Source organism: Aotus nancymaae, unplaced genomic scaffold (genome assembly GCF_030222135.1).
Source record: "Aotus nancymaae isolate 86718 unplaced genomic scaffold, 86718_ANA_hifiasm-v0.15.2.pri h1tg000006l, whole genome shotgun sequence".
NCBI classification, from domain to species: domain Eukaryota; kingdom Metazoa; phylum Chordata; class Mammalia; order Primates; family Aotidae; genus Aotus; species Aotus nancymaae.
Window position 1 is genome coordinate 52,392,360 of NW_026988417.1, and position 27,013 is coordinate 52,419,372.

The 27,013-nt window shown below is 38.5% G+C and overlaps 2 protein-coding genes and 1 non-coding gene across 4 annotated transcripts in view; 1 reads left to right on the top strand and 2 right to left on the bottom strand.

The window, feature by feature from the left end:
• The window catches only part of POLR2B (RNA polymerase II subunit B), a 59,247-nt gene extending 38,636 nt beyond the window's left edge, over positions 1-20,611 (top strand). For both annotated transcript variants that reach the window (XM_012441063.2, XM_021670331.2), the window contains 12 exons: positions 3,842-3,996; positions 5,311-5,509; positions 5,808-5,976; positions 9,441-9,537; positions 10,689-10,783; positions 11,830-12,080; positions 12,162-12,251; positions 12,495-12,602; positions 13,972-14,085; positions 14,461-14,621; positions 19,661-19,856; positions 20,351-20,611. In XM_012441063.2, coding sequence (XP_012296486.1) covers positions 3,842-3,996; positions 5,311-5,509; positions 5,808-5,976; positions 9,441-9,537; positions 10,689-10,783; positions 11,830-12,080; positions 12,162-12,251; positions 12,495-12,602; positions 13,972-14,085; positions 14,461-14,621; positions 19,661-19,856; positions 20,351-20,440 — 1,725 coding nt within the window. In that variant the 3' untranslated portion in view covers positions 20,441-20,611. The remainder of the gene's footprint in view (positions 1-3,841; positions 3,997-5,310; positions 5,510-5,807; positions 5,977-9,440; positions 9,538-10,688; positions 10,784-11,829; positions 12,081-12,161; positions 12,252-12,494; positions 12,603-13,971; positions 14,086-14,460; positions 14,622-19,660; positions 19,857-20,350) is intronic.
• LOC135272026 (U6 spliceosomal RNA) lies at positions 17,810-17,914 on the bottom strand. Its single transcript, XR_010340132.1, has one exon. It is a non-coding gene; the product is annotated as a U6 spliceosomal RNA (small nuclear RNA).
• Positions 20,531-27,013, bottom strand: part of IGFBP7 (insulin like growth factor binding protein 7) — an 86,492-nt gene continuing 80,009 nt past the window's right edge. Inside the window, exons 3-5 of the mRNA XM_012441065.3 lie at positions 22,686-22,802; positions 21,873-21,999; positions 20,531-20,786 (exon numbers count right to left, since the gene is read on the bottom strand). Of these exons, the coding sequence (XP_012296488.2) occupies positions 20,767-20,786; positions 21,873-21,999; positions 22,686-22,802 (264 nt within the window). The 3' untranslated portion in view covers positions 20,531-20,766. The remainder of the gene's footprint in view (positions 20,787-21,872; positions 22,000-22,685; positions 22,803-27,013) is intronic.

Consider the following 27,013-nt stretch of genomic DNA (forward strand, 5'->3'; position numbering starts at 1 on the left):
GCTCAATTTATGACCTTCTTACCGTTAAGACAGTAGAGTGGTTGAGTGTGGTGGCTCATGCCTGTAATTGCATAACTTTGGGTATCTAAGGTGGGAGGAATGCTTGAAGCTAGGAATTTAGGACCAACCAGCCTGGGCAACATATCAAAATTAGCTGCTGGGCAGCTAATTTTTGTATTTTTAGTAGAGACGGGGTTTCACCCTGTTTGTATTTAAGAAAAAGAAAAAAGGACCATAGAGCTATATTCTCTCTTTTTTTTTTTTTTTTTCGAGACAGGGTCTTGCACTGTTACCCAGGCTGGAGTGCAGTGGTGCAATGTCCACTATAACCTCTGCCTCCCAGGTTCAAGCGATTCTCCTGCCTCAGCCTCCCGAGTAGCTGAGATTACGGGCGCCTGCCACCATGCCCACCTAATTTTTTGTATTTTTAGTAGAGACGGGGTTTCACTATGTTGGTCAGGCTGGTCTTGAACTCCTAACCTCGTGATCCACCCACCTTGGCCTCCCAAAGTGCTGGAATTACAGGCATAAACCACCACGCCTGGCCCGTAGAGCTATATTCTATCAGGAGTGTTAGTTTTCTAAGAACTTAAGGTAATGTATTTGAAAGCAGAATCTTGGACTTTAGGATACTAATGATATTTTTGCTCACAGTGTTTCTCCTCAAATTACTTACCTTTTTTTTTTTTTTGAGACAAAGTCTCATTCTGTCACCCAGGCTGGAGTGCAGTGGCGCAGTCTCGGTTCACTGCAACCTCCATCTCCTGGGCTCAGGTGATTCTCCTGCCTCAGCCTCCTGAGTAGCTGGGATTACAGGCACACACCACTGTACCCAGCTAATTTTTGTATTTTTAGTAGAGACGGGGTTTCAGCATGTTGCCCAGGCTGGTCTTAAACTCCTGACCTGAGGTGATCCACCCGCCTTGCCCTTCCAAAGTGCTGATGTGAGCCACCATGCTTGGCCTCCTCAAATTACTTTCTAAGGACAGGCAGTTGGCTAGGAACTTGGAACATTTTCTCTTTCTTGGCTTTTGACTCTTTCATTTTGGAGAAAACCCTGATGTTTTGATGTTTTGTTTTTTGAGACATGGTTGCCCAGGCTGGAGTGCAGTGGCAGGATTACGGCTCATTGCAGCCTTGACTTCCTGGATTCAGTGATTCTCCCATTTCAGCCTCCCAGGTAGCTGGGACTATAGGACACGCCACCATGCCCAGCTGACTTTTTTTTCTTTTGTGTTTTTTATAGAAAAGGGGTTTCTCCATGTTGCCCAGGCTGGTTTTGAACTTTTTGGCTCAAGCCATCCGCTTGCCTCGTCCTCGCAAGGTGCTGCGATTACAGGCGTGAGCTACCACATCTGGCTGGTGTTTTTGATCAAGGTTTTATGGTGTGCCATGGTTTTTATACTGAGTAATCCAAATATTTTTTTTTCTTAAATAAACCCAATCCTTTCCTTAATAAGAGGATCCAGATGTCATTTCACTTTTTAAAAGTACTTCTGTGGGAAAATACCAATCTAATTTTCAGTTTCCCAACTCACCGATAATTCATTTCTTCATTGGCTTTCAAGATTATTTGTTATTAATAGATCAAAATAGTTCCTTAGAAATTCTTATTTGTTTCCTTTTTGACCTATTTTATTAAATATGGGTACTCAAATTATACAGTGCTTTTATTGATTTACTCTTTTGAGACGGAGTCTTGCTCTGTTACCCAGGCTGGAGTGCAGAAACACTATCTCAGTGTACTGCAGTCTCCGCCTCCCTTGTCCAAGCGATTCTCCTGCCTCACCTTCCCGAGTAGCTGGGACGATAGGCGTGTGCCACCACACCCAGCCAATCTTTATATTTTTAGTAGAGACAGTGTTTTGCCATGTTTGCCAGACTGATCTCAGACTCCATGCAGTGCTTTTAATAATTCTTTCCTTTTTTTTTTTTTTTGAGATGGAGTTTCTTGTTACCCAGGCTGGAGTGCAATGGCGCGATCTCGGCTCACCGCAACCTCCACCTCCTGGGTTCAGGCAATTCTCCTGCCTCAGCCTCCTGAATAATTCTTTCCTTTTTAAAAAATTTATTTGTCTGAGACGGGTTCTCATTCTGTCGCCCAGGCTGGAGTGCAGTGTTGTGATCTTGGCTCACTGCAACCCCAGCTTCCAGGGTAATTTTGACTACTACAGTCAGCTACCCCGGAAGAAAATATAAAACAGTTTTTGTACTTTTTTGGTAGAGATAGAGTTTTACCATGTTGCCCAGGCTAGTCTTGAATTCCTGGACTCAAGTGATTTGCCTACCTCAGCCTCCCAAGGTGCTGGGATTACAGTTGTGAGCCACTGTGCCCAGCCTCTTTTAATAATTCTTATGTTCTTTGTTATAAATTTTCCCAACATATTTTTGATATTTTCTAGGAATATATTTTTCAGACCAGTGCTAATAGAAATATTTTTATTTTAAATTTTGCAGCCATCATATTAAAAAGGAAATAAATAAAAATAATTTTAATAGCTTTTTTTCGTTTCTTTTGTGAGATAGAGTCTCTATCTGTTGCCCAGGCTGGAGTGCAGTGGCGTGATCTCAGCTCACTGCAACCTCCACCTCCCAGGTTCATTGATTCTTCTATCTCAGCCTCCAGAGGAGCTGGGATTATAGGTGTATACCACCACACCCAGCTAATTTTTGTATTTTAAGTAGAGACAGGGTTTCACCATGTTGGCCAGGCTAGTCTTCAACTTCTGCCCTCAGATGATCTGCCCGCCTTGGTTTCCCACAGTGTTGGGATTATAGGCGTGAGCCACTGTGCCTGGCCTTTAATAGCATATTTTATTTGACTTGATACATCCCAAAGTATTACATCAACATTCTACTAATACAAAAATTATTAATGAACTATTTTACATTCTTTTTTTCTGTTTTGATACTGTTGCTCAAAGCCATTATATAGTTTATACTTAACAGCATATTTCAGTTCAGAATGGCCATATTTCAAGTGGTCAGTAGTCACATGTGGCTACATGAGCCACCACACCTAGCCAATCAAAAGACTTTTAAGCTTAAACAAAATCCTGTAATTATCTTGCTTCATAATAAAAGTTAAGAAAAACAACTACATCAGGGTTATATAAAGGAAACAGCTGAGTAATATTAAAAAAAAGAAAAACAAATGTGATTCTTAAGGGTACAGAGTTTTTTGAGGACAATGAAAGTATTCTAAAATTAGTGGTCATGGTTGTACAACCTTGTGAACATATTAAAAACCGTTAATTGTATACTTTTAAAAAAATGGTTTATTTGCCGTTTGCAGTGGCTCATGCCTATAATTCCAGCACTTTGGGAGGCTGAGGCGGGTGGATCACCTGAGATCAGGAGTTCAAGACTAGCATGGCCAACATGGTAAAACCATATGTCCACTGTATTAGATAGCTAGGCTGTAGGCCATTTGTCTGATGGTGGGTATGAGAAGTCAGGCTAATGACTGGGAAAGTATGGTCAAGGCAAAGTGATATAGGGACTGGTGTTTGAAAGGTTACAGGGTGAGATATATGTAATCAGCAGAGAGCCAAAATAAATTGTCATATACTAGTGTTTGTGGTATTGAAAAAATATTTCCTACATTAACTTGGATGACATTATCATTAGATATTATTGCCAAGGTTAGATTTTTTTCATTCATAAAATTTTAAATTATACTTAAATTTTTAATATGTTAAACAGTAAACTAAGATTTGCACATTTGACTTGATAAATTCGTTGCTCCAGAAACTTAGTAGGATTTGTATTGTATTTTTAACTAAGTCTAATAATAAAGAGAAAATAAAAATTCATGAGACTATTTTTTTTATACATATAGGTTTCTATGATCAGAGATATTCGAGAGAGGGAGATTCGGATCTATACAGATGCAGGCCGTATTTGTAGACCACTTCTGATTGTGGAAAAACAAAAGTTACTTTTGAAGAAGAGGCATATTGATCAATTGAAAGAGAGAGAATATAACAACTACAGGTAAAAACATGCAGTGGGAAAATGTGTGTATTCAAAAATTGAGATAGAATTTACTTAACATAAATTAACCATTTTATTTTTATTTTTAATATTTTATTTAATGTTAATATATATATATTTTTGACAAAGCCTCAACTCTGTTGCCCACGCTGGAGTGCAGTGACCTGATCTCAGCTCACTGTAACCTCCGCCTCCTGGGTTCAAGCAATTCTCTGGTCTCAACCACCCTAGTAGCTGGGATTACAGGTGTGCACCACCAAACTTGGCTAATTTTTGTATTTTGGGTAGAGACAGGGTTTCGCCATGTTGGCCAGGCTGGTCTTGAACTCCTGGTCTCAGGTGTTCCTCCTGGCTCAGCCTCCCAAAGTACTGGGATTATAGGCATGAGCCACCATGTCCGGCAAGTTAACCATTTTTAAAAAGTATACAATTAGCAGTTTTTAGTATGTTTGCAAGGTTGTCCAACCATCACCACTATCTGATTTTAGAATACTTTTATAGCCCCCAAAAATCTGTACTCTTAGGAGTCACATTTGTTTTTCTTAACTTTTATTATGAAGCAAGAAAATTAATAGGATTCTGTTGAAGCTTAAAAGTCTTTTGATTGACCAGGTGTTGTGGTTCATGCCTATAATCTCAGCACTTTGGGAGGTCAAGGTGGGAGGATTGCTTGAGGCCAGAAGTTCAAGACCTGTTTGGGCAATGTAGTGAGACTCCCATCTCTACAAAAAATAAAAAAGTTAGTCAGGTGTGGTGGAATGCACCTGTGGTCTGGCTACTCAGGAGACTGAGGCAGGAGGATTACTTGAGCCCAGGAGTAGTGAGCTTTGATTGTACCAGCCTGGGCAACAGAGCAAGACCCTGTCTCAAAAAAAAAAGTGTTTGTGATATGTTAAAATCTATTAGTAGTAATAATGAGAAATAACCTATATAACCTAAATATAATATTTTACGTGTAATATGACATAATAATATGAATAATGTAAGAAATTTAGTAAAAAGATGAAGCTGTGTTAAATATTTATTTTTTTAGCAATACGAATGTATAGTTATGTATACTAATGTAAAAGTAATTCAAACTATATATAATAAATCGAAAAAATTGCCCTCTAATTTATACTCTCTTCTTCACGAGTAAATACTGGTAACAGTTAGGTGTGTATTCTATCGGGCCTTATTCTCCAGCAGCTTATCTTTTTCACTCTTAATCACATAACTGTGCTGGTCAGTAAATATAAATACGGGAATACTTTTAAGTAGGAGGGTTAGTTAAAGTATTTTAGGAAATGGAAAATTGAGTGAATTCTTTTTTAGTTGGCAGGATCTTGTGGCCAGTGGGGTAGTGGAATATATTGATACTCTGGAAGAAGAAACAGTGATGCTTGCAATGACTCCAGATGATTTACAGGAGAAAGAAGTAGCTTATTGTTCCACATACACACACTGTGAGATTCATCCATCAATGATCCTTGGTGTCTGTGCATCTATTATTCCCTTTCCTGATCATAACCAGGTTGGTATCACTTTTTGTCTACCTGTATGAGGAATTGGGAGAAGTAATAAAAATGGAAAGTAACTCTGTAATCTTATCTGGAGGGAAAAAGCCTTTTAATGAAAAGCTATGAACTCCTACAGAATCAGTATTTGATATATTTGCTGTTGTGTTTCAATTGATTATTCCAAATGGTTATTACTTACTGTTTTTGAGAAAAGGAATTTTACCAATCAAATTTCTTTTGATTTATTGTCAGAGTCTTTTCCGTTAGTGATAGTAACTTTTTGTTGATTCTGCTTTTCATTTTTACGTTTAGTCCCCTAGAAACACATACCAGTCTGCTATGGGTAAGCAGGCTATGGGAGTTTACATCACCAACTTCCATGTTCGCATGGACACACTGGCCCATGTTCTCTATTATCCTCAAAAGCCACTTGTGACTACACGGTCCATGGAATATCTACGATTTAGAGAGCTGCCAGCAGGTATGGTCAGTTTTGCTGTAATTTATTTAAGATCCTGCCATGTTTAAGGCACTTTTTCTGGGTGCTTGGGAGGATTAAAAAAAATATGACATAGTGCCTGTTCTCATGGAATTTATAATACGGTAGGAAACATGAATATTTAAAAAGGTAGGTATGTGGAAAGTGTTATGGTGGAGGTACAGAGTCCTTTGGAAGCACAGACTGATGGAAGTGATTAATTCCTGTTGGAAGTCTAGATCCAATTTCATGGAGAAGGTGGCATTTTAGATTGGAGCAAAATTGGTGAAAGGGTATTTGCATTTGAGAGGTGGTTTAAGCGAGGGCCTAGATGGATAAAGACATGAGAAATGGGTACAGTTAGTCATGTCGGCTTAGTGTGGGTAGAGTGTAAATATATGGGAGTGAAATCTTGGTCCCAGTGTGGAGAGAGCCTGAAAAGGTTGAATTTTATTTTGAATATGGAGACCCATCCAACCTTTTGGATCAGGGAAGTAATACAATCAGAAATTTGTTCTAGGAGTACCATCCTGACAGCGGCATAAAGGGTACTGTATTAGCAGGGAGATAATTTAGGGGTTTTTGCAGTAGTCTAAATGTGAAATAGCAGGGTCCTAAAGAAATGGAAAAGAATGGTGGGTAAGATACCTTTTGAAATACACTTGATAGGACTTGATGACTGGTTGAATGTAGAACAGGAAGAGAGGAATTGAAAATATTGCTGATGAGGCTGGGTGCAGTGGCTCACGCCTGTAATCCCAGCACTTTGGGAGGCTGAGGCAGGTGGATCATAAGGTCAGGAGTTCAAGACCAGCCTGGCCAACATAGTGAATCCCCACCTTTACTAAAAATACAAAAAAAATTAGCTGGGCGTGGTGGTGGTGCCTGTAGTTCCAGCTCCTTGGGAGGCTAAGGCAGGAGAATCGCTTGAACCCAGGAGGCGGAGACTGCAGTGAACCAAGATCGCTCCACTGCATTCCAGCCTGGGCAACACAGCGAGACTCTGTCTCAAAAAAAAAAAAAAAAGAAAAAAAAATATATATAGTTGGTGTTTGTGGCTTGCGTGATTGAAGAGAGCTGCTATTAATAGGTTTGGGAATAAGATTGGGAACATGTTAGAAGGGGAAAGAGGTTTTAGAGGTAAGACAATAATTCTGTTTTGGATATGTTGATTTTGAGTTAGTGTCTTAGTGTCAGAACACTAAGTCAGAACTTCCAGCAGTGAGTTGCAAACATGATTTGAAAGAAAGTCTAAAGATGTAAAAATTTTAATATATTAATTATAATTATAGATTACTGTGAAGTTGCCTAAGGAGAATTTAGAATGAGAAAAAGGTCAGAGGCACACAATTTTAGACACCAGGGAGAGGAATCAGGAAAGAAGATTTGAGAAGTAGCTGATAAGGAGGGGAATCCCGGGTTTTAGGCGATTATCAGGAGATTACTGGATAGTAGGTAAAATGATGAAGAGAAATCTGAAGGGTATGAGTGTTGACTATTAAGGGAGACAGTAGAGTTCTTTGGTACTGTTGTTATCTTTTGTATTAAGACTTTTGGCTTTGAATGTGGGTAACATTTGTTATTTGTTAATAGACTTTGTCTTTATTGTACTGTAATTGGGCTCTAACATTTTGATAGGAAATTCTTACAGGTTAAAATTATTTTCAGAATCCTCCACAAGGGGTTCCTCTTGTCTAGAAAAGCAAAATCTGTTAGGTTTTCTACACAGTGTGCATATATCTTTGGGCTGTGCTGCCAGTGCCGTGTTTTCTCCAACATTTAGATGATACAGTTTCTTTATGGCTAGAGAAGAAAATAAATATACTGAAAGCAAATGTTTCTGTGGTACTGGTGTGATGCAGAGAGGCATGGCTGGCAGGGACTGCAGTTCTGTTATTCCTGACTTCATCGTGGCATCTTTATTTAAAAATTTTTTAAATTATTTTTTGTAGAGAGAGGATCTACTTTGTTGCCCAGGTTGGTCTCGAACTTCTGGGCTCAAGTGATTTTCCACCTCAGCCTCCCAAAATGCCAGGATTACAGATGTAAGCCACTATGGCCAGCCCATCATACCATCTTTAAAAAAAGTTTTTTATTTTTAACATTTTACCACATTTGCTCTATTCTCTCCCTTTTTATTTCTCCTCTTGAGCCACATGAGAGTAAGTTGCAGGCATGAAGCTGTATCACGCTATAATTCTTCATTATGTGTTTCCTATGAACAAGGACCTTCTCTGCAGAGCAGCCATCAAAGTCAGGATAACATTGATACCCATGTAGTCAGCAGTCCCAATTCGAATTTTGCCAGTTGTCTTAATGATATCTTTTTATTTTTTTGAGAAATCAACTTTTATTATATTCAAATCTAATGATGTCTTTTTTTTTTTGAGACAGAGTCTTGCTCTGTTGCCCAGGCTGGAGTGCAGTGGTATAATCTTGGCTTATTGCAACCTCTGCGTCCCAGGTTCAAGTGATTCTCCTGCCTCAGCCTCCTGAGTAGCTGGGATTACAGTTGCATGCCACCATTCCTGGCTAATTTTTGTATTTTTGGTAGAGATGGGATTTCACCATGTCGGTCAGTCTGGTCTCAAACTCCTGACCTTGTGATCCACCCACCTTGGCCTCACAAAGTGCTGGGATTACAGGTGTGAGCCACCACGCCTGGCCTAAAGATATCTTTAATGAGTCTAGGAGCTAATCCAGAATTGTGCATTGCATTTAATTGCATGTTTCTTTAGTTTCCTTAATCTAGAACAGTTTCTCAGTCTTTTCTTGTCTTTCATGACCTTGACATTTGTGAAGAGTTCAGGAAACTTATTTTTGCATTGTATCTCAATTTAGGTTTGACTGTTGTTTTCTCATGAAGATATAGTTTCTGAATATCAAGTTATTTTATGGGTTCACCAAACAAAGTGTTTTGGCCCAGCAACTAAGAATTTCATTGTGGTAGGGAAGATATGATACTTTCTTGGTGGCATAAGGAGAGGGGAATAGGATAGTACCAGTTTCAAACCTAAAATCAGAAATCAAGAGACAAAAGAACTGGGACTTGAGCCTATTGCTTATTAGTTTTGGGATCATGGGTAGGTTATTAATTCACTGCTCTGATTCATGAGAGTAATAACGCTTATCTGATTTATGGCACAGAGTTGCTGTGAGTATCATGAAACTTGGTTTGGGGAGGCAGTTTCTAAATAGGGAGGTGACATATATGTATAATGACTCACTATAAGAATAGATGCATTGGGAGTGACTGGTCTTAGGATTTGCTTGTATGAGATATTTAGCTATCAGAGTAGTTGCCTCACAAATTGCTATTCCAGGAGGAGTAGACTTTGACAGTTACCATGATAACAAGACACCCAAGCATTTATGGCAAATATGATTTAATTAAAGTTGATTTAAAGAAAGGACAGTTCTCTGTTTTCCAGGTGATGTTTTAATGTATGCTCTTAAATTCACTGCAGGCATCAACTCAATTGTGGCCATTGCATCATACACTGGATATAATCAGGAAGACTCTGTTATCATGAATCGTTCAGCTGTAGACCGTGGCTTCTTCAGGTTAGTATTTTGTAAATTTGTCAAAACACAGATACAGTGGAAACACTAATTTTTTATTCAGAAAAGGTTTTAAAAATACAGTTTAACTACACCCTACTCCAGAAAGCAGAAGGCCTGGTTGATGGTCACAAACAACTGAAGATACTACTTCTTGTATCTCTCACAATTTTCAAATGCTAGTATTTTGAGCCTTTCTTTTGGTAAGGAAATATACATTTACATTTAGATAATATAGAAATGTCCAAAGAAGAAATAAAAATAACTTAGAATACATAGATAACTACTGTTAAAATTATGGTATGTTTTCATTCTTTTTTTCCATTATGCTTCAGCTTGATTGTCTTATTGACAAACAGATCTCAAATTCATGGCATATAAAGATTGTTTTAAAAACTGAGACTTTAGAGGAGGGGATGGATTTTCATTTTTCTGTGTAATTTCAAAGGATAGCACTAGAAGTCAGAGGATAGCTATTATGGCTTAATGTAAAAACTTTTTTTTTTTTGAGACGAAGTCTCATTCTGTTGCCAAGGCTGGAAAGCAAGTGGTGCGATCTCGGCTCACTGCAATCTCCGCCTCCCACGTTTCAAGACATTCTCCTGCCTCAGCTTCCCAAGTACCTGGGATTATAGGCACGTACCACCACACCCAGCTTTTTTTTTTTTTTTTTTTTTTTTTTTTTGGTATTTTTAGTGGAAACAGATTTTCACCATGTTGGTCATGCTGATCTCGAACTCCTGACTTCAGATGATCCACCCATCTTGGCCTCCCAAAGTGCCAGGATTACAGGTGTGAACCACCGTGGTTGGCCAGTGTAAAAACTTCTCACTGAAAGTGTTTGAGTAGAACCTAGGTGACCATCTTTCAGGGTTATGTAATAGATTCTTATGTTGTATAGGAGGTTGGGCTCATTGACCCTGGGTCTTTTCCATTTTGACATAAAATTCTAAGTAGTTAAGATAAGGGTCAGATGCTACATGTATAGCTCATGTGATAGTATTTAGAGTTTAACCCTTAATGCAGTTACTCTTGTCCCAGATTCATAGTTTAAATTGTCTCCCAAATTTTAATTAAATGAGAAATCGTTGGTATAGTCTCAGCCCTTTTGTTACAAGAAAGTAGATTTTACCTTTAGAACCATGTGTTTTTAGGTCTGTTTTCTATCGCTCATACAAAGAACAGGAGTCTAAAAAAGGATTTGATCAAGAAGAAGTTTTTGAGAAGCCTACACGTGAAACATGCCAGGGTAAGTGACACTAACATTTAAATTATGGAATCCAAAGTTAACTTACTATGGTTTTCCTAAGTGATTTTGATGCATTGTATCATTCTTTGCTCTGCCCCATCCCCCTACCTGTTTTTTTGTGCAATGGAAGTATGTTTTCATGTTATTCTTAAAGTTCACATCTGAGAAAATATGTGTGTTTGATAAAAGTCTTTGCACCTAGGAGTGAGCTTGCTGTAAACCTTCCTTCCTGGTAGGCCCTGCATTGAGGAGGAAGTTTAGGAAATCAGAGAAGTCATGTAATTCTGGGGACGCATTTCACACCCCCCACCTTCCTTTCCAAATTATGGTGTGATCATAATATTTGTTCAGCTACATTATTTGTAAACATTTAAAAAATAACTAGTGAGAAGGGGATACCTAACATTTGTTATTTCTTCTAGAAAGCTCAAACTTTCAGACACTTAAAAACTGCTTATGCAGTGGGATAGATGGGATGTTCCAGGGAAATGCAATACCACCACTAGCTTTGACTCTGAATAGCATTGCATGAAGTAAAATGTATTTTGTTTTGATTCTTGGCATCTTCCTATTATTCCCCTTCCATTTGGGTGGTTCTATGTAGTAGTGAATTGATGTCCAGTGGAGTTAAGACTATGTTAAGATGAAATCCACAATTTCTGTGGCAGGATGTGTGCAGAGGGCATCCATATTCTTTCTCTTTTTAATTTTTATTTTTTTTTCTCCTGTATCCACTGTTGGCAGAGATATTCTTTCTCTTGTAATATAGAAATGAGAAGATGGCAAAAAACATATGCAAAGTCACTTGATAAATGTCTGTCCTGGAAGAATCTGCTTTCCCAATGCTTATTCCAGTGTTCCTTTTTTTTTTTTCTGTGTTGACTGTGGTATTATGGAGTCAGAATAGTTCGTAATATTTGGAATAAGGGTATGATTCATGGTCTAGAGATTCCTGTAAACTTCTCTCTGACTTGGAACTGATTCATATATATGTTTTTTAATCTTTGTTGGTGATTATGTGACATTCCATGTCTGTTTCCTCACAGGCATGAGGCATGCCATTTATGACAAGCTGGATGATGATGGTTTGATAGCTCCAGGGGTTCGTGTATCAGGAGATGATGTTATTATAGGCAAAACAGTCACCTTGCCTGAAAATGAAGATGAATTGGAGAGCACTAATAGACGCTATACCAAGAGAGACTGTAGCACTTTTCTCAGAACTAGCGAGACGGGCATTGTGGATCAGGTTATGGTAACTCTCAACCAGGAAGGATATAAATTTTGTAAAATAAGGGTGAGTACAACTTTGTTTATGTAGCTAGTTTTAGAAAGTAAACCAAATCCACTTAACTAACTTATTTTTATATGAATTTAGGTACGCTCTGTTAGAATTCCACAGATTGGAGACAAATTTGCTAGTCGACATGGTCAAAAGGGTACTTGTGGTATTCAGTATAGACAAGAGGTAGGTATCTTTGATCTCCTTCACATCCAAACCACAGTTTTGTTAAACATTTTTTTAAAATCAAAATTTGCTTTAACTTAAGAGCTCAAAGATGATAAAGATTGAACTTTTGGAATTTATTTTAAGTATATGAACATACCATGTTGAAACAGAATTTGTGACATACAGTAATTCAGTTGGAAGGGGGTGTCAGTTCTAGTATCATATATGTATCTGAGTCTTTTTTAAAACTTTTCTTTATAGGATATGCCTTTCACCTGTGAAGGTATCACCCCTGATATCATCATAAATCCCCATGCCATCCCCTCTCGTATGACTATTGGTCACTTAATTGAATGCCTTCAAGGGAAGGTAAGAGATGTTCTTCAAAAATATAGATTCTAAGCTGATGTTTCTTCTAAAACTATTATAGGTGATTTGTCTCAAATTTGAGCCAGGGTACTTTGTAAAAAGCTAGTGTGAGACTTATTTTTCTGCTTTCAAATTGGTTATGATTCTGCCATTTTTTTTGGCAATTTGCAAAGTTATGGACAAGTCAATTTTTGTGAGATATACACCATCCAACTAGTACTTACATATGTGGTTATCCTTATGACTGGTTCTTTTCTATAGATGAAGAGTTAATTTGTTGATGGTTGTTAGTTCAATGTGAACATAGGAACTTTATAGTTCCATTATCAACTCTGTATGCAGTGGAGGTTTTCTATTATTAAAGATTCTTTTTTTTTTTGAGACGGAGTTTCGCTCTTGTTACCCAGGCTGGAGTGCAATGGCGCAATCTCGGCTCACCGCAACCTCCGCCTCCCGGGTTCAGGCAATTCTCCTGCCTCAGCCTCCTGAGTAGCTGGGATTACAGGCACGCGCCACCGTGCCCAGCTAATTTTTTGTGTTTTTAGTAGAGACGGGGTTTCACTGTGGTGACCAGGATGGTCTCGATCTCTTGACCTCGTGATCCACCCGCCTCGGCCTCCCAAAGTGCTGGGATTACAGGCGTGAGCCATTGCGCCTGGCTAAAGATTCTTTTAAGGTAAAGTGATAATAGCCTAACATATCGATGGCTTGGTTTTAGGGCATTAAAATGTCATCTTCCTTGAGCCATCTGAAGTACTGGATTAATTTCTATTTGAAGACTTATAATTGAGTTTTGAGATTTTCTTTTTTAGGCAAGTTCATTTGTTGTAAATATTTTGTGTAAGATAATAAAATGAACCTTAATATATCACAGCTTTCCATAGCATGGATTTTGAGTTCAAAATGTTTGAATTAAAAAATACTTAAAATAATAAATACTTTTCAAATTTTAAAAGTATTTTAAAGGCCAGGCGTGGTGGCTAATGCCTGTAATCCCAGCATTTTGGGAGGCTGAGGCGGGCGGATGACGAGGTCAAGAAATTGAGACCATCTGGGCCAACATGGTGAAACCCCATCTCTACTAAAAATACAAAAATTAGCTGGGCGTGGTGGCACGTGCCTGTAGACCCAGCTACTCAGGAGGCTGAGGCAGGAGGATTGCTTGAACCCAGGAGGTGGAGGTTGCAGTGAGCCGAGATCGCACCACTGCACTCCAGCCTGGTGCCTGGCAATGGAGCGAGACTCTGTCTCAAAAAAAAAAAAAAGTATTTTAAAAACATGTGAATGCATTTTTATTGATATATGACTTTTAGGGGAGACAGACTACAGCAACATTTTAAAGAGTACTTTTTTTTTTTTTATAAAAAAGGTATCAGCTAACAAGGGTGAAATTGGTGATGCTACTCCATTTAATGATGCTGTTAACGTGCAGAAGATTTCTAATCTTTTATCCGATTATGGCTATCATCTCAGAGGAAATGAGGTATATTTGCTCTTATAGTAGTAATTTGTCACTTGTGTTTTTTGTATGTGTGTAGTTTTATTCTGAAACAATATAACCTTTTATTGAAGTATAATATGTGCACATACATAAGTGTACAGCTTTATGAATTTTTACAAAGTAAACACAGCTGCATGATTAGCACAAAGATCTAAAAATAAAATTACCAGAACCTTTTTCAGTCACCACCTTCCCATTCCCACCCCAAGCTAACTACTCTCTTAATTGCTAACATTATAGTAGTTCTGTCTGTTTCAACTTTTATATAAATGCAGCTATACAATATATATATGCACATATCTTCCTTGATGGTGTTTAATTTTTAGGTCTGTACATCAAAATCTGTGTTTGTTGCAGGTCCTGTACAATGGGTTCACCGGTCGAAAAATCACATCACAAATATTTATTGGCCCCACTTATTACCAGCGTTTGAAGCATATGGTGGATGATAAGATTCACTCTCGTGCTAGGGGACCTATTCAGATCCTCAATAGACAGCCCATGGAGGGTAGATCTCGGTAAGAGCTATATCATCATCATTATTAATTAACCTTTTATTATGAACAGTGTCAGCACACCAAAATGGAGATAGTAGGATAATGAATGCCCATGTGCCTGTCACCCCATTTCAGTAGTTATCAACTGTGGCCAGTCTTGTTGCATTCATCTCTGTCCCTCTAATGTCAGGGACATTAGATGTCCCTTTGATATTATCATCATGTTTTAAAGGTAAGAGTCTCACTCAGTCACCTAGGCTGGAGTGCAGTGGCATGACCATCGCTCCCTGCAGCAGTCTTGAACTGGGCACAAGCAATCCTCCCACCTTAGCCTCCCAAGTAACTAGTACTACAGGCATGTGCCACTACACCTTTAAAAAAAAATTTTTTTTTTGTAGAGGCCAGGCACAGTGGTTCATGTCTGTAATCCCAGCACTTTGGGAGCCTGAGGCAGGTGGATCACCTGAGGTCAGGAGTCTGAGACAAGCCTGTCCAACATGGCAAAACACGGTCTCTACTAAAAGTACAAAAAAATTAGCCAGGCGTAGTGGCACACGCCTGTAATCCCAACTACTCAGGAGGCTGAGGCACGAGAATCGCTTGAACCTGGGAGGCGGAGGTTGCAGTGAGCTGAGATTGCACCACTGCAGTCCATCCTGGGCCATAGAGCGATTTTTTGTCTCAAAACAAAAAATTTTTTGTAGAGACGGGGTCTCACTGTGTTGCCCAAGCTGGACTCGAACTCCTGGCCACAGTCCTCCATCCTCAGCCTTTCAAAGTGTTGGAATTACAGGCGTGAACCACTGTGCCTAGCCCTCTTGATTTTTTTTTTTTTTTTTTTTGAGACGGAGTTTCGCTCTTGTTACCCAGGCTGGAGTGCAATGGCGCGATCTCGGCTCACCACAACCTCCGCCTCCTGGGTTCAGGCAATTCTCCTGCCTCAGCCTCCTGAGTAGCTGGGATTACAGGCACGCGCCACCATGCCCAGCTAATTTTTTGTATCTTTAGTAGAGACGGGTTTCACCATGTTGACCAGGATGGTCTTGATCTCTTGACCTCGTGATCCACCCGCCTCGGCCTCCCAAAGTGCTGGGATTACAGGCGTGAGCCACCGCGCCCGGCCTTGATTATTTTTAAACAAAGCCCAGACATCATATAATTTTTCCTATAAATGTTTCAGTGTATATCTTAAAAGAATGGTTCTTAAATCTCTTGATCCCAGGATCCCAAAATGCTTTTGTTTTATGTGAGTTGTATTTATTGATAATTATCATATTAGAAGTTAAAGCTGAGATTTTAAATTTATTATTTTAAGAACACTAACAAGCTTATTACGTGCTAACATAAACAAAATGTTTCGGCCGGGCGTGGTGCCTCACAACTGTAATCCCAGCTACTGAGGAGGCTGAGGTGGGAGAACTGCTTGAACCCAGGTGACAGAGGTTGTAATGAGCCGTTATCATGCCACTGCACTCCAGCCTGGGTGACAGAGCGAGACTCCATCTCAATTCAAAACAAAACCCTGTTTAATGAAAAATGTCTATTTTCCCAGATAAATTTAGTGACAATAAAAACATTGGTTTACATTTTTGTGAATCTAATGACATGGCTTGCTAGAAGACAGCTGGATTCTTACATCTTCTTCTGCATTAATTCCATTGTAGTATTTTTTTTTTTAAATATTTAAATATATGAGGAAACTCAGATTTCACGCAGATAAGTGGTTGGAAAGAGAGGACTATTTTGATTTTCCGGGTAATTGTGGATTTTTCTTTTCTGTTTTCTTTTTTTTTTTTTTTTTTGAGACAGAGCTTTTGTTCAAGCTGTTCTCTGTCACCCAGGCTGGAGTGCTGTGGTGTGCCCTTGGCTCACTGCAACTTCTGTCTCCCAAGTTCAAGGATTCTTGTGCCTCAGCCTCCTGAGTAGTTGAGATTATAGGCGGGCACCACCATGCCTGGCTAATTTTTTTGTAGACAGGGTTTCACCATGTTGCACAGGCTGGTCTCGAACTCTTGACCTCAAGTGATCTGCCCACCTCAGCCTCCCAAAGTGCTGGGATTACAGGCATGAGCCACCTTGCCTGGCCCTTTTTTTTTTTGGAGACAGGTTCACTCCTGTTCCCTGGGCTGGAGTGTGGTGGCACAATGACAGTTCACTGCAGTCTCAGGTGATCCTCCTACCTCAGCCTCAGGTAGCTGGGACTACAGGTACATGCCACCATGCCCAGCTAATTTTTTATATTTTTAAGTAGAGATGAGGTTTCACCATGTTTACCAGCTGTTCTCAAACACCTGAGCTCAAGTGATCCGCCTGTCTGCCTTGGCCTCCTAAAATGCTGAGATAATTTCATTCAGGCGTGAATCAAGGCACTTGGCCTATGGATATTTTTTCTGATGCTACACCAAAACAATAAGTTGTAGTTTCTCAAAGGTTGGTTTCGATGTAGAAACTGAAGCCATGTGAATGAACCTTCTATATTTCTTATGCTTAAAGTTCATTAGTTTGTCTTGTACTTCACATGTATCTTTAACACATGCATATTTTGCAGCATCCTAATTGGTCATTTGGAAAATACTGGTTTGCTGAGTTATGTAGATTTTCAAATGTTGACACATTTCATTATAATTAAAATTGCATTTGTTAAAATCACTACTGATGTCATTAGAAAAACCTTTAAATATATCAGGAAGCTATCAAGCCCATAGTGTTGCATAGAAGTTTTCTAAAATTCTGATTTTTGCTTGAAGCTCAAAATTTTCATCATTTTCAACAAATACTTAAAATTATTTTCCTTGGAGTAAAAGACTTAACTTTGTTTGCTTTCATTTCTTCTTGTTCATTTCTTTGTCTGCCAAATATCTACAGCAGTATCAACTTAATTCTAAGTCTGAATTAACATCATGGGCGTTAACATAGTTGGTGTCACCTGGCTATTCAAGTAAAAAAGATACTCCATGATAAAAGGGACTAGTTCAGAATCATGCAAGTGCTTTTGTTCAAGGCAGTCATCTTCACCAAACAGAACTGCTTATGAAATGTTCCATTTTATTTATTTTATTTTTTATACAGAGACCAGGTCTTACTATGTTGCTCAGGCTGGTCTTGAACTCCTGGGTTCAGTCCATCCTCTCACCTTGGCCTCCCAAAGTGCTGGGATTATAGGTGTAAGCCATCATGCCTGATTGAGGACTTTTTTTTTTTTTTTTTTTTTTAATATGGAACGCTTCACAAATTTGCGTGTTATCCTTGCACAGGGGCCATGCTAATCTCTGTATCGTTCCAATTTTTAGTATATGTGCTGCCGAAGCGAGCATGAGGACTTTCATTTTTCAGAAGTCACAGGATATGAAAGAGATGTATACTCTAGGGTCAAGGTTAATACAACTATTTATTTTCACTGCTTCATTAAGGACATTTTTAAGTAAAACTGGCTTTTCTCCCCTTTACTTGAATGGAGAATATGACCGCTGTAACATTTGGTTCTACTACCTTGATTTCTGCTAAGGTGCCAGCAGTTTTATTTACGTTTCCACCATCAGTGCAAATGGAAACAGAGTGAAAGAAGCAAATACATGTTGTATTACTATTAAAAATAGCTTTGACCCTCTGGAGGTCCATAGACCACACTCTGAGAACCTCTGCCCTAAAAGATTAGGACATAAAACCTAACCACAGTAACTCCTTAATATTAAATATCCAGGTTTACATTTCCCTGATTATCACATAAGAAGTTTTTTAAAGGTTTGTGGTTTTAGTCAGTAGTATACAAAAATAAAGGTCCATGCTTTGTGATTGATTGATACATCTCTTAAGTCCTTTTTTGAATTCACTGGTTGTCCTCCAACCTTTTTTTCCCTTGTAATTTATTTGTTGAAGACACTGGACTGTGTCTGGGGCTTCAGACTGAATTGTGCTGATTGTATCCGAAGTGCTCTGCATTGCTGGGTTTGTTTTTTTTTTTTTTGGTAAATAGTTAGATCTTGAAGCTTAAGATTTAGGGTTTGAGTTTTTTAGCAGTAATACTTCATAGGTGGTATTCTATATTTCCAGTATCTGGTTGCCTTTCTTTTTATGATTTTAGCAGCTATTAATGATCACTGCTTGAAGACCTTAATTAAATAGGGATTACAAACTGATGCGATTCTATTTTTTCTCACTCCTTTTTCAGTTTTTAGCCAGACTACTTCTAAAACTTTGTTTCCTCAACTGTTTGGTTACCTAGTGACATAGTTCCTGTAGTAAGGGTAGGAATAAATGCTTGATTCTATTTACCGGTTTTCAAAATAATGAGTTTGTTGTCTGATGATCCAAATCATTGGTCCACAGTCGACCCATGATTTGTTTTGGTGGAATATCATTATAAACTCATTGGTATTTATATATTTAGGATATTAAGTATGTTAAGGAAGCCATCATCATCTATTTGCCTGGCAAATAATGCATTTCACTTCTTATGTTGGGGAAACCTATTATTTACCTGTTCTTTCCATTACTTCTGCCAACATGTATTTATGATTTCAAGGCTGATTGCCTGGGACACTCATTCCATTGACAAACTGCTTTATTTAGATTGTCTTTTTTATTATTCATCTTTTGGTATAGAGTTGAATTCTAGAAAGTTAAATGATAGCATGATGAACCTCCACTCTGTGCTTTATGCTTCATTGTATCTTATGAGGAAAATTAAATGCTATACTTAAGAATCTAATGTGTCTACTGCATTTGGGGAACCTTCTTTATTTTCATTTTTTTAAAAAATAGAGATGGGGTCTCACCATGTTGTCCAGGCTGATCTTGAACTCCTGGGCTCAAGAGATCCACCCAGCTCCGCTTTCCAAAGTGCTGGGATTACAGGCGTGAGCCACTTCGCTTAGCCCATTTGGGGACTTTCTAATGCACATCAAATAGTTGGTAGATTTCTCTTCTACCAAGGTGTAGGGTATAAAAATTAGAGCCTAGTTCTCCTTCTTTGCAAATATTATTCTTCACCTTTGCCATTATTCAAGGCAGTGTTTATAATAAAAAGTAAGTATAAAGTAATATTTTTTTTCTCTTAACAGTGATGGTGGTCTGCGTTTTGGAGAAATGGAACGAGATTGCCAGATTGCCCATGGAGCAGCCCAGTTTTTAAGGGAAAGATTGTTTGAGGCATCGGATCCATATCAGGTTCATGTTTGCAACCTTTGTGGAATAATGGCGATTGCCAACACCAGGACCCATACATATGAATGCAGAGGCTGCCGCAATAAAACCCAGGTGGGTATAGACGTTACTGGCAGTTGATATTTGTTTAGAGGAAACTATGTTGGTCTGATTATCCAGGCAGATTTAGTGTGGTAGAAAAGATCAGCATTTTCACAATTTTGATAGCATGCCTCTGTAAGATTTCTAGTTCTAAATAAGAAAAAAATAATTTGATGTTTCTAAAAACCAGTTTAGGTTTTATTGTGGTAATTTCTTTAAGCTATTCATCTTTTGGAAATAATAAGACTTTGTACAAGGGATTTTAAACAATGAGTTTTTAAGAACCTTTAGTTGAGGTGGGTGAATATAAATTACGTCTGGCAGGAAGGGTAAAATACCAAAGCATACTAGGAGAAAGAACCATTGTAAGCCGAGGTAGCAGAATGCGTGTTCTCAGCTCCACTCATTTATTCATTCTGCAGTACCAGATCTTTGCCTTTCTGGGGTAGAGAAGTGGGGTGACTTCAATACAGTTCTGCTAATTACTATTTGTTTTTTCTTTTCAGATTTCTTTGGTGCGAATGCCTTATGCATGCAAACTATTGTTTCAGGAACTTATGTCTATGAGTATTGCACCACGAATGATGAGTGTTTAGCTATTTTACAAGACTCAACAAGATACTTAAAATATCTTGGTGTCTTATTTCTATTGTATGGCTTTTAAAAAATGACAAATATGTACTGTGTTGTGATAAAAAGTATTTTATTTGTTTAATGATATGCATGCTTTTCTTTTGTAAATATATAATAAATTTTTGTAGATAGTCTTGATGTGTGATCTTTATTTTGTATCTCTCTAAAACCAGTGAATGTATAACTAAAGTGTTAGTGGATTGGAGTAAAAAAAACTTATTAGGCAAGAACAGGTATTGTAATTACCCATGACTACTTTTAACCATGCAGACTAATGTATTCTGGAGGTTTATAGCTCGGCACCTTCACCTGTTTAAAAAAAGAAAAAGATAAAAATTAGTTACATCTAGGGATGTGGCTGACTTTCGAATTGTCAGGTAGTTAAGTGTTTCCAAATAAATGAAGATGTTAAAATGTGGGGAAAAGCAGATATGAGTAATTGTATAAATGACATGTCGGAGTGCTCTGTGGAACTTGAGTTACATGATTTTAGCTACGAAAGGCAATTTTGCCATACTGGTTGATGCATCAAAGGTACATCTTATTACAGAACTGGAAGAAGAGCACATTTCACAAACGACCAAGTTGAGATTCAGAGAGGTTAAAGACTTTCCTTTGTAGTCCAGATCTCCTTCAAAATGTAAAGTGGAAGAATAATTAGTAGCAGAGCTACTCAAACGCATGGCTTGACCCTTAGCTACTGCTCTGTTTCATCGCCTGGCATTATACATTATGGCTGAAGAGAATCTGACCAAATACTTCTTTACTTAATATTTCTTTTCGTATCACAGCTGAGTGATCTGCACAGTGGAATGGTTTGACACATGCTGACAGTCAATTTTGTTCTGTCTAAGGGAAAGCCAATTCAGACATCAGTTTCATAGAACTATATAAATGTAAAGTAGCATTGCTATGACACTTAGGTTTCTTCAGAGGAAGCTTTTTGGAAGTGAAGGAAGGGGAGGCAGAACAGAATTGGGTATTTGCCAGTATACTCTCCTTTCTTTTAAAAGCTAAAAGTGAAGGACAAGAATTGCCCACAGTCATTTTCTTGTAAATGGGAATTTAATGTAATAGTCACAACACAAAGGGAAAATGCCAAGTAGATAGGTAGAAAGTTATGGGAAACATAAGCCATTCCCAGGCAAGTTTGAGTTTTGACTCTTACATGTTAGATAAGGTAAAAGCATCTAAGTCATAATGATGACATTCAGTCACCCAACCAGATAATCTTTTGGAGTCTCATGCTCTGCATTTTAATAGCATACTTAATGCCCTTATGGTTTCCTAACTACAGAATTTCATTAATAACTATGATACTTTCATACTTGGTTCTGTTCCTTGTTAAGCAAATGTACTAGTCATTTTTAAATGGCTGTGAGATTTATTGCATACCTTTTTTCACTGGTATTTCATGTAAGGCATCAACTACTGTAATTTTTGCTGATGCTGAAGCCTGTCCTTGGGAATTGGATGCATGGCACTCATATTCTCCAGCATCTTCCTTACTTAGAGGAGATACCTGTGAAAGAAAAAGGATCTAGTATTCCTCTGTGGTTGTCTTCTCTTTTTTCAGTGGTTCCAATTAGGTCATTATTTTATAAATTTCCTAAGATGACCAGGGGATTCATAGCAAAGGTACTGCCAGAAGTGGTGCAAGTCCTGTGCTAGGAGACTTCGACAGCTACCATATTGGGTATGCTGAGAGGATTCATCTGAGGAAACGTCAGGGACAACTTCTGATTGCATAGGTTAAAAACTGGATAGGTGCACGATATCGGTTTGAAGGCAGCCTTGATAGGGTATATGATCAAAGTATTCTCCATGAATATCAAGGGTCAAGTAAGTAAGGTATTAATCGATAATCAGTTAAACAATGCTTGGGCCACGTAACTGTGTGTGAGGATTTTGCTTTGCACTCTTAGGAAAAAATAATTGGCTCTCATTAATTCATTGGTTGTTTTCAAAACATGCAATAAAGCACTTTTCCTTTAGCTTCTCTGAAGAGGAGCAGTGCTCTATGGAACTTGAGTTATATGACTTTAGCTATGAAAGGCAATTTTGCCATATTGGTTGATGCATGCTAGGGCTATTCCAAAGAAATGTGGAAGAGCAAGCACCTTCAGGCTGGCAGTACATCAGGCACCTCTGCCAGATGTGCTTGTGTCTAATCCTAAACTCTTCCCAGCTCTTGGTACTGGTACTCACCAGCACCCAGCCAGTTACTTCATGCTTTTCTGGGCCACCCCGGGTCTGAATGGCCAGGTTGTCCCGGTCACCAGGCAGGAGTTCTGTCCTTTGAACTCCGTAGTGACCCCTTTTTACCTGCAAAAACAAAAGGAGAGAGTAATACTCAGTTTTGTACCAGATCATCTACTTGGAAGTGGTCACATCCCTACAATTGCATATGGTGTACGTCAGACTTTCTAATAGATTAAACGCAGCAATTTACTCAACTATTTCCCTTTCCTGAATACTTGTAAAATATAGATCCTCTTTTATTTCTTCCTGCCAGTTTCCTGCTAAGCTTACATGTTTTAAACTAATGTATTTTTTCTGCATGTCTGGGGAATATAATTTCCTGCTACTGGCCACCACCATCATCTCTCATACTCTTGGAAATTCTGCTTCTCAGTGCCAGGCCTTTTGCCTGTCATGCCATGTTCAGCTGATGAACTGTCACCCAGTACTCGGTTTGATGCTTGGGACCTTGGGGCTCTTCCTGCAACAGCAGGAAATGGAAAATAGTAGGCTGAGACCAAAGCCAATACCATTACTTTGTTCTTAGGGCTAAGAATTAATCAAATGCTTTACTGAAGACCTAAGATCAAAAACACCTATCAAAGGAGTTTGAGAAAACCCTGTCTCTACTAAAATCACAAAAATTATCTGGGTGTGTTGGTGCGTGCTTGTAGTCCCAGCTACTCGGGAGGCTGAGGCGGGAGAATCGCTTGAACCTGGGAGGTGGAGTGAGTTGAGACTGTGCCACTGCACTCCAGCCTGGGCAACAGACTGAGACTCCCTCTCAAAAAAAAAGAAAAAGGAAAAAAAAGGAAAAACACCTGTCAAATACATGTGCTGTCATTTTTTTTTTTTTTAAATAAGAAAACTTGCTGTTTCTGTGTATGTCATGTCAAGATTCAGAAGAAACATAGTTTCTTTGGTTCAAGGCCAATACTGAATACCATATCCTTTCCACCCTCATTTTAAAAGGCAAAATGTTTATTACATAAACTCTGGAAAATACACAAAAGAATGAAATTCATTTGTAACTCCTCCATACATATATATTTAACAGCTGAGTTACAGAGTACAAATATTTTAAGCCTTGTGATAATGGTGAGTTAAAAAAAAAAAAGGATAAACAAATTGTTTGTTCATTCCAACCCAGACCTCATTTAAGAGCCAATTTGAATTTGATACTACCTTTGTAATTAGAAAGGATTTACAATCTCAAATAGCTTGTTACTTTTTCATTTTCTTCTATAATAAAGCAAATCTTAATAAAGACCAGATAATAGTGTGTATACACACTATGTATATATATGGCAAATACATACACACACACACACTTTATGAACTTAATCTCAGTGCTGCTTTTCCCATGTGGATCCCACTCCCACCATGTGTTCTTTGTGACTATGCTGTTGTCTCAGCTTCAGACCTACACTGTATTTTCTTAGCTTTACGATGCCAGGACTGGGACTCGGCAAACCACGTGTGATCTAGGCCAATGTCTGCTCTAGAAAAAATATCTTGCATGACTGATTTGGAAAACTTGGCTTTTTGCATTTTTCTTCTGAATTTTCCCACATTGCCACTATTAGCGAGAGAAAACCAGGTAACTTAACGTCTTTCTCACAAATGCTATGAAGACAAACATACTCAATAGGTACGTTTTCCCTTAGTTTCCCAAGTAGCTGGCAGAAATGGTCTATGCTAAAAACAGCTTTTGAAATAGTTACTTAAAAATGGGTTTTAAGAATATTTTGGTAGAAGTATTAATTTGATTCAATGTCTAAAGTAGTATGTCTCTGACCTTTATTTACTGAATTTCAGAATCGTGTCAGCGTTTTGTGTGTGACCAAAGAAAGAAAATAAGAAACACTGAAGTACTGAATCTTAGAGACTGAGCTACTGATCCTCAAATCTTGTAGCTCTTAGTAAAGAGCATTTTGTGCCAGTTAACTTGTGCACAGGGAAATTTTTGTTAAATATAATATTTAACAGAAATCACTACACACACACACACACACAGTGGATTAAGAAAAATTTTCCTTGTTCAAAGTGGATATATAGTGATGTAACAGAAATGTATCCCTTTGCACAGGTGTTGGAATGATATATTTTAATGTTATGTAATTATAAAAGGTTATACATCATGTAGAAAACATAGAAAAAAGTGCTAAGAATTTTCATATGACAAATTTTTATATGACAAACTCTGCCTTATTTGTGTAAGGGGAGTCTAAGTGTTGATAAATATGTGTTTTCTTTTCCTTTTTTTGAGACAGAGTCTCAATTTGTCGCCCAGGCTAGAGCGCAGTGGTGCAATCTTGGCTCAGTGCATCCTCCACCTCATGGATTCCAGTGATTCTGCCTCAGTCTCCCGAGTAGCTGGGATTACAGACGTGTGCCACCACGCCTGGCTAATTTTTGTATTTTTAGTAGAGAGAGTGTCACCATGTTGGCCAGGCTGGTCTAGAACTCCTGACCTCAAGTGATCCTCCTGCCTCGGCCTCCCAAAGTGCTGGGAGTACAGGTGTGAGCCACCATGCTGGCTGACAAATACGTGTTTTCTAGTTAAAATTGGAACTAAAGCTAAAAAGAGAGGTTAATATTCTGTGCTAGTAAAGATGCAGAGAAATGGCATCTCTCCTTACTGCGATCTATTTAGAAAGGAGTCTGACAATGTCTATTAAAACAAATATTTTGACCTAGTCACGTAACTGTTGGGGAATCTATCCTATAGCAATAAAAGTACTAGTATGTATGATATGTGTACTTTGATGTTTAAGGTAGGATTAAGTTGACAAAAATGTGGAAACAACAGAATCAATACAGAACTGATTTAGTAAATACTTGGAATATTACATAGCTGTTGAGAAGCAGACTTGGACGGATGTCCACGAAGTATTTGTTGAGAAAAGCGAGTTTACTGGCACACTGTATTCTCATTTTACCTTAGGGATATGTTTGAATATGGTTGGATATGAAAAAGAGTATGGAAAAATACAAACCAGGGCAGTTGACATTGGTTACTTAAGGCAGGAAGAGGAGGTGGGGGAAGATTCTCATCTCTTTCTTTCTACATCTTTGGATAATTTCTCCTTATCACCATTACCTTAGAGGTCACTATTTTTGATTAAAAAATATTCTTAGAGGTCATGAAAGTCCTAATCGGAAGAAATATTCAGGCAAGAAAAAAATTAAACAGAGAGCCTCTCAGTCTCAGAGACAGGTTCTGGGAAGGTATTTTGCTTTCCCTGTAAGCATCATCTCTGAGTTAAAAGGGCTAAGTCAGATATGGCTATTTTAGTTCATGTTCCCGTTTCAAAATATTGCCCTTTGAACTTCCTAGGCTAGGCGTTAGCTGAAAGATAGGGGACTTGTTAAAGCCAGCAGGATAACTACCAGGCAGGAAAGTTAAGGCCACTCATGAGGCTGTGCCAACCATAAGAATAGCCACTGCAGCCTCAAGTGTCATGGAGAGAAGGCGTGTGCCATTAATCCTGCTGTTGCAAAGAATCCTTGAGCAAGAAAAACATGCTGTCTTTCTTTAGCCTCAGTTTCTCTTGTTTAACAAGTGAGGATCCTAATATCCTATCCAAAAGGTGTTCTACTCTTAAATTGGATTGAAATGCGTGTGACAGTAAATATGTCTGTATTTTTTTTTTTTTTTTGAGACAAAGTTTCGCTCTTGTTACCCAGGCTGGAGGGCAGTGGAGTGATCTTGGCTCGCTGCAATCTCCGCCTCCCAGGTTCAAGTGATTCTCCTGCCTCAGCCTCCCAGGTAGCTGGAATTATAGGCATGCACCACCACGCCTGGCTAATTTTGTATTTTTAGTAGAGACAAGGTTTCTCCATGTTGGTCAGGCTGCTTTTGAACTCCTGACCTCAGGTGATCTGCCCACGTTGGCCTCCCAAAGTGCTGGGATTACAGGCATGAGCCACCGCACCCAGCCTATGTCTGTATTCTTAAGAGTCTGGTTACAAGGACAGTAATGAGTAAACAAATACCCTGTTTAATTATTTAGGTCAGTGACTTCCCAAGTTTCCTTAGTTTTGACATGGCCCTAACTAAGAAATACATTTTACATTGTAATCTGGAATATACAAAAGTTATATGAAATGACACCTTCATAAGCAGTAAGTGTGATGCCTTAACACAGGTCCTGTTCTATTTTTTATTTTGAGATGGAGTTTTGCACTTGTAGCCCAGGCTGGAGTGCAATGGTGTAATCTCGGCTCATCACAACCTCTGTGTACTCCCAGGTTCAAGTGATTCTCCTGTCTCAGCCTCTGAGTAGCTGGGA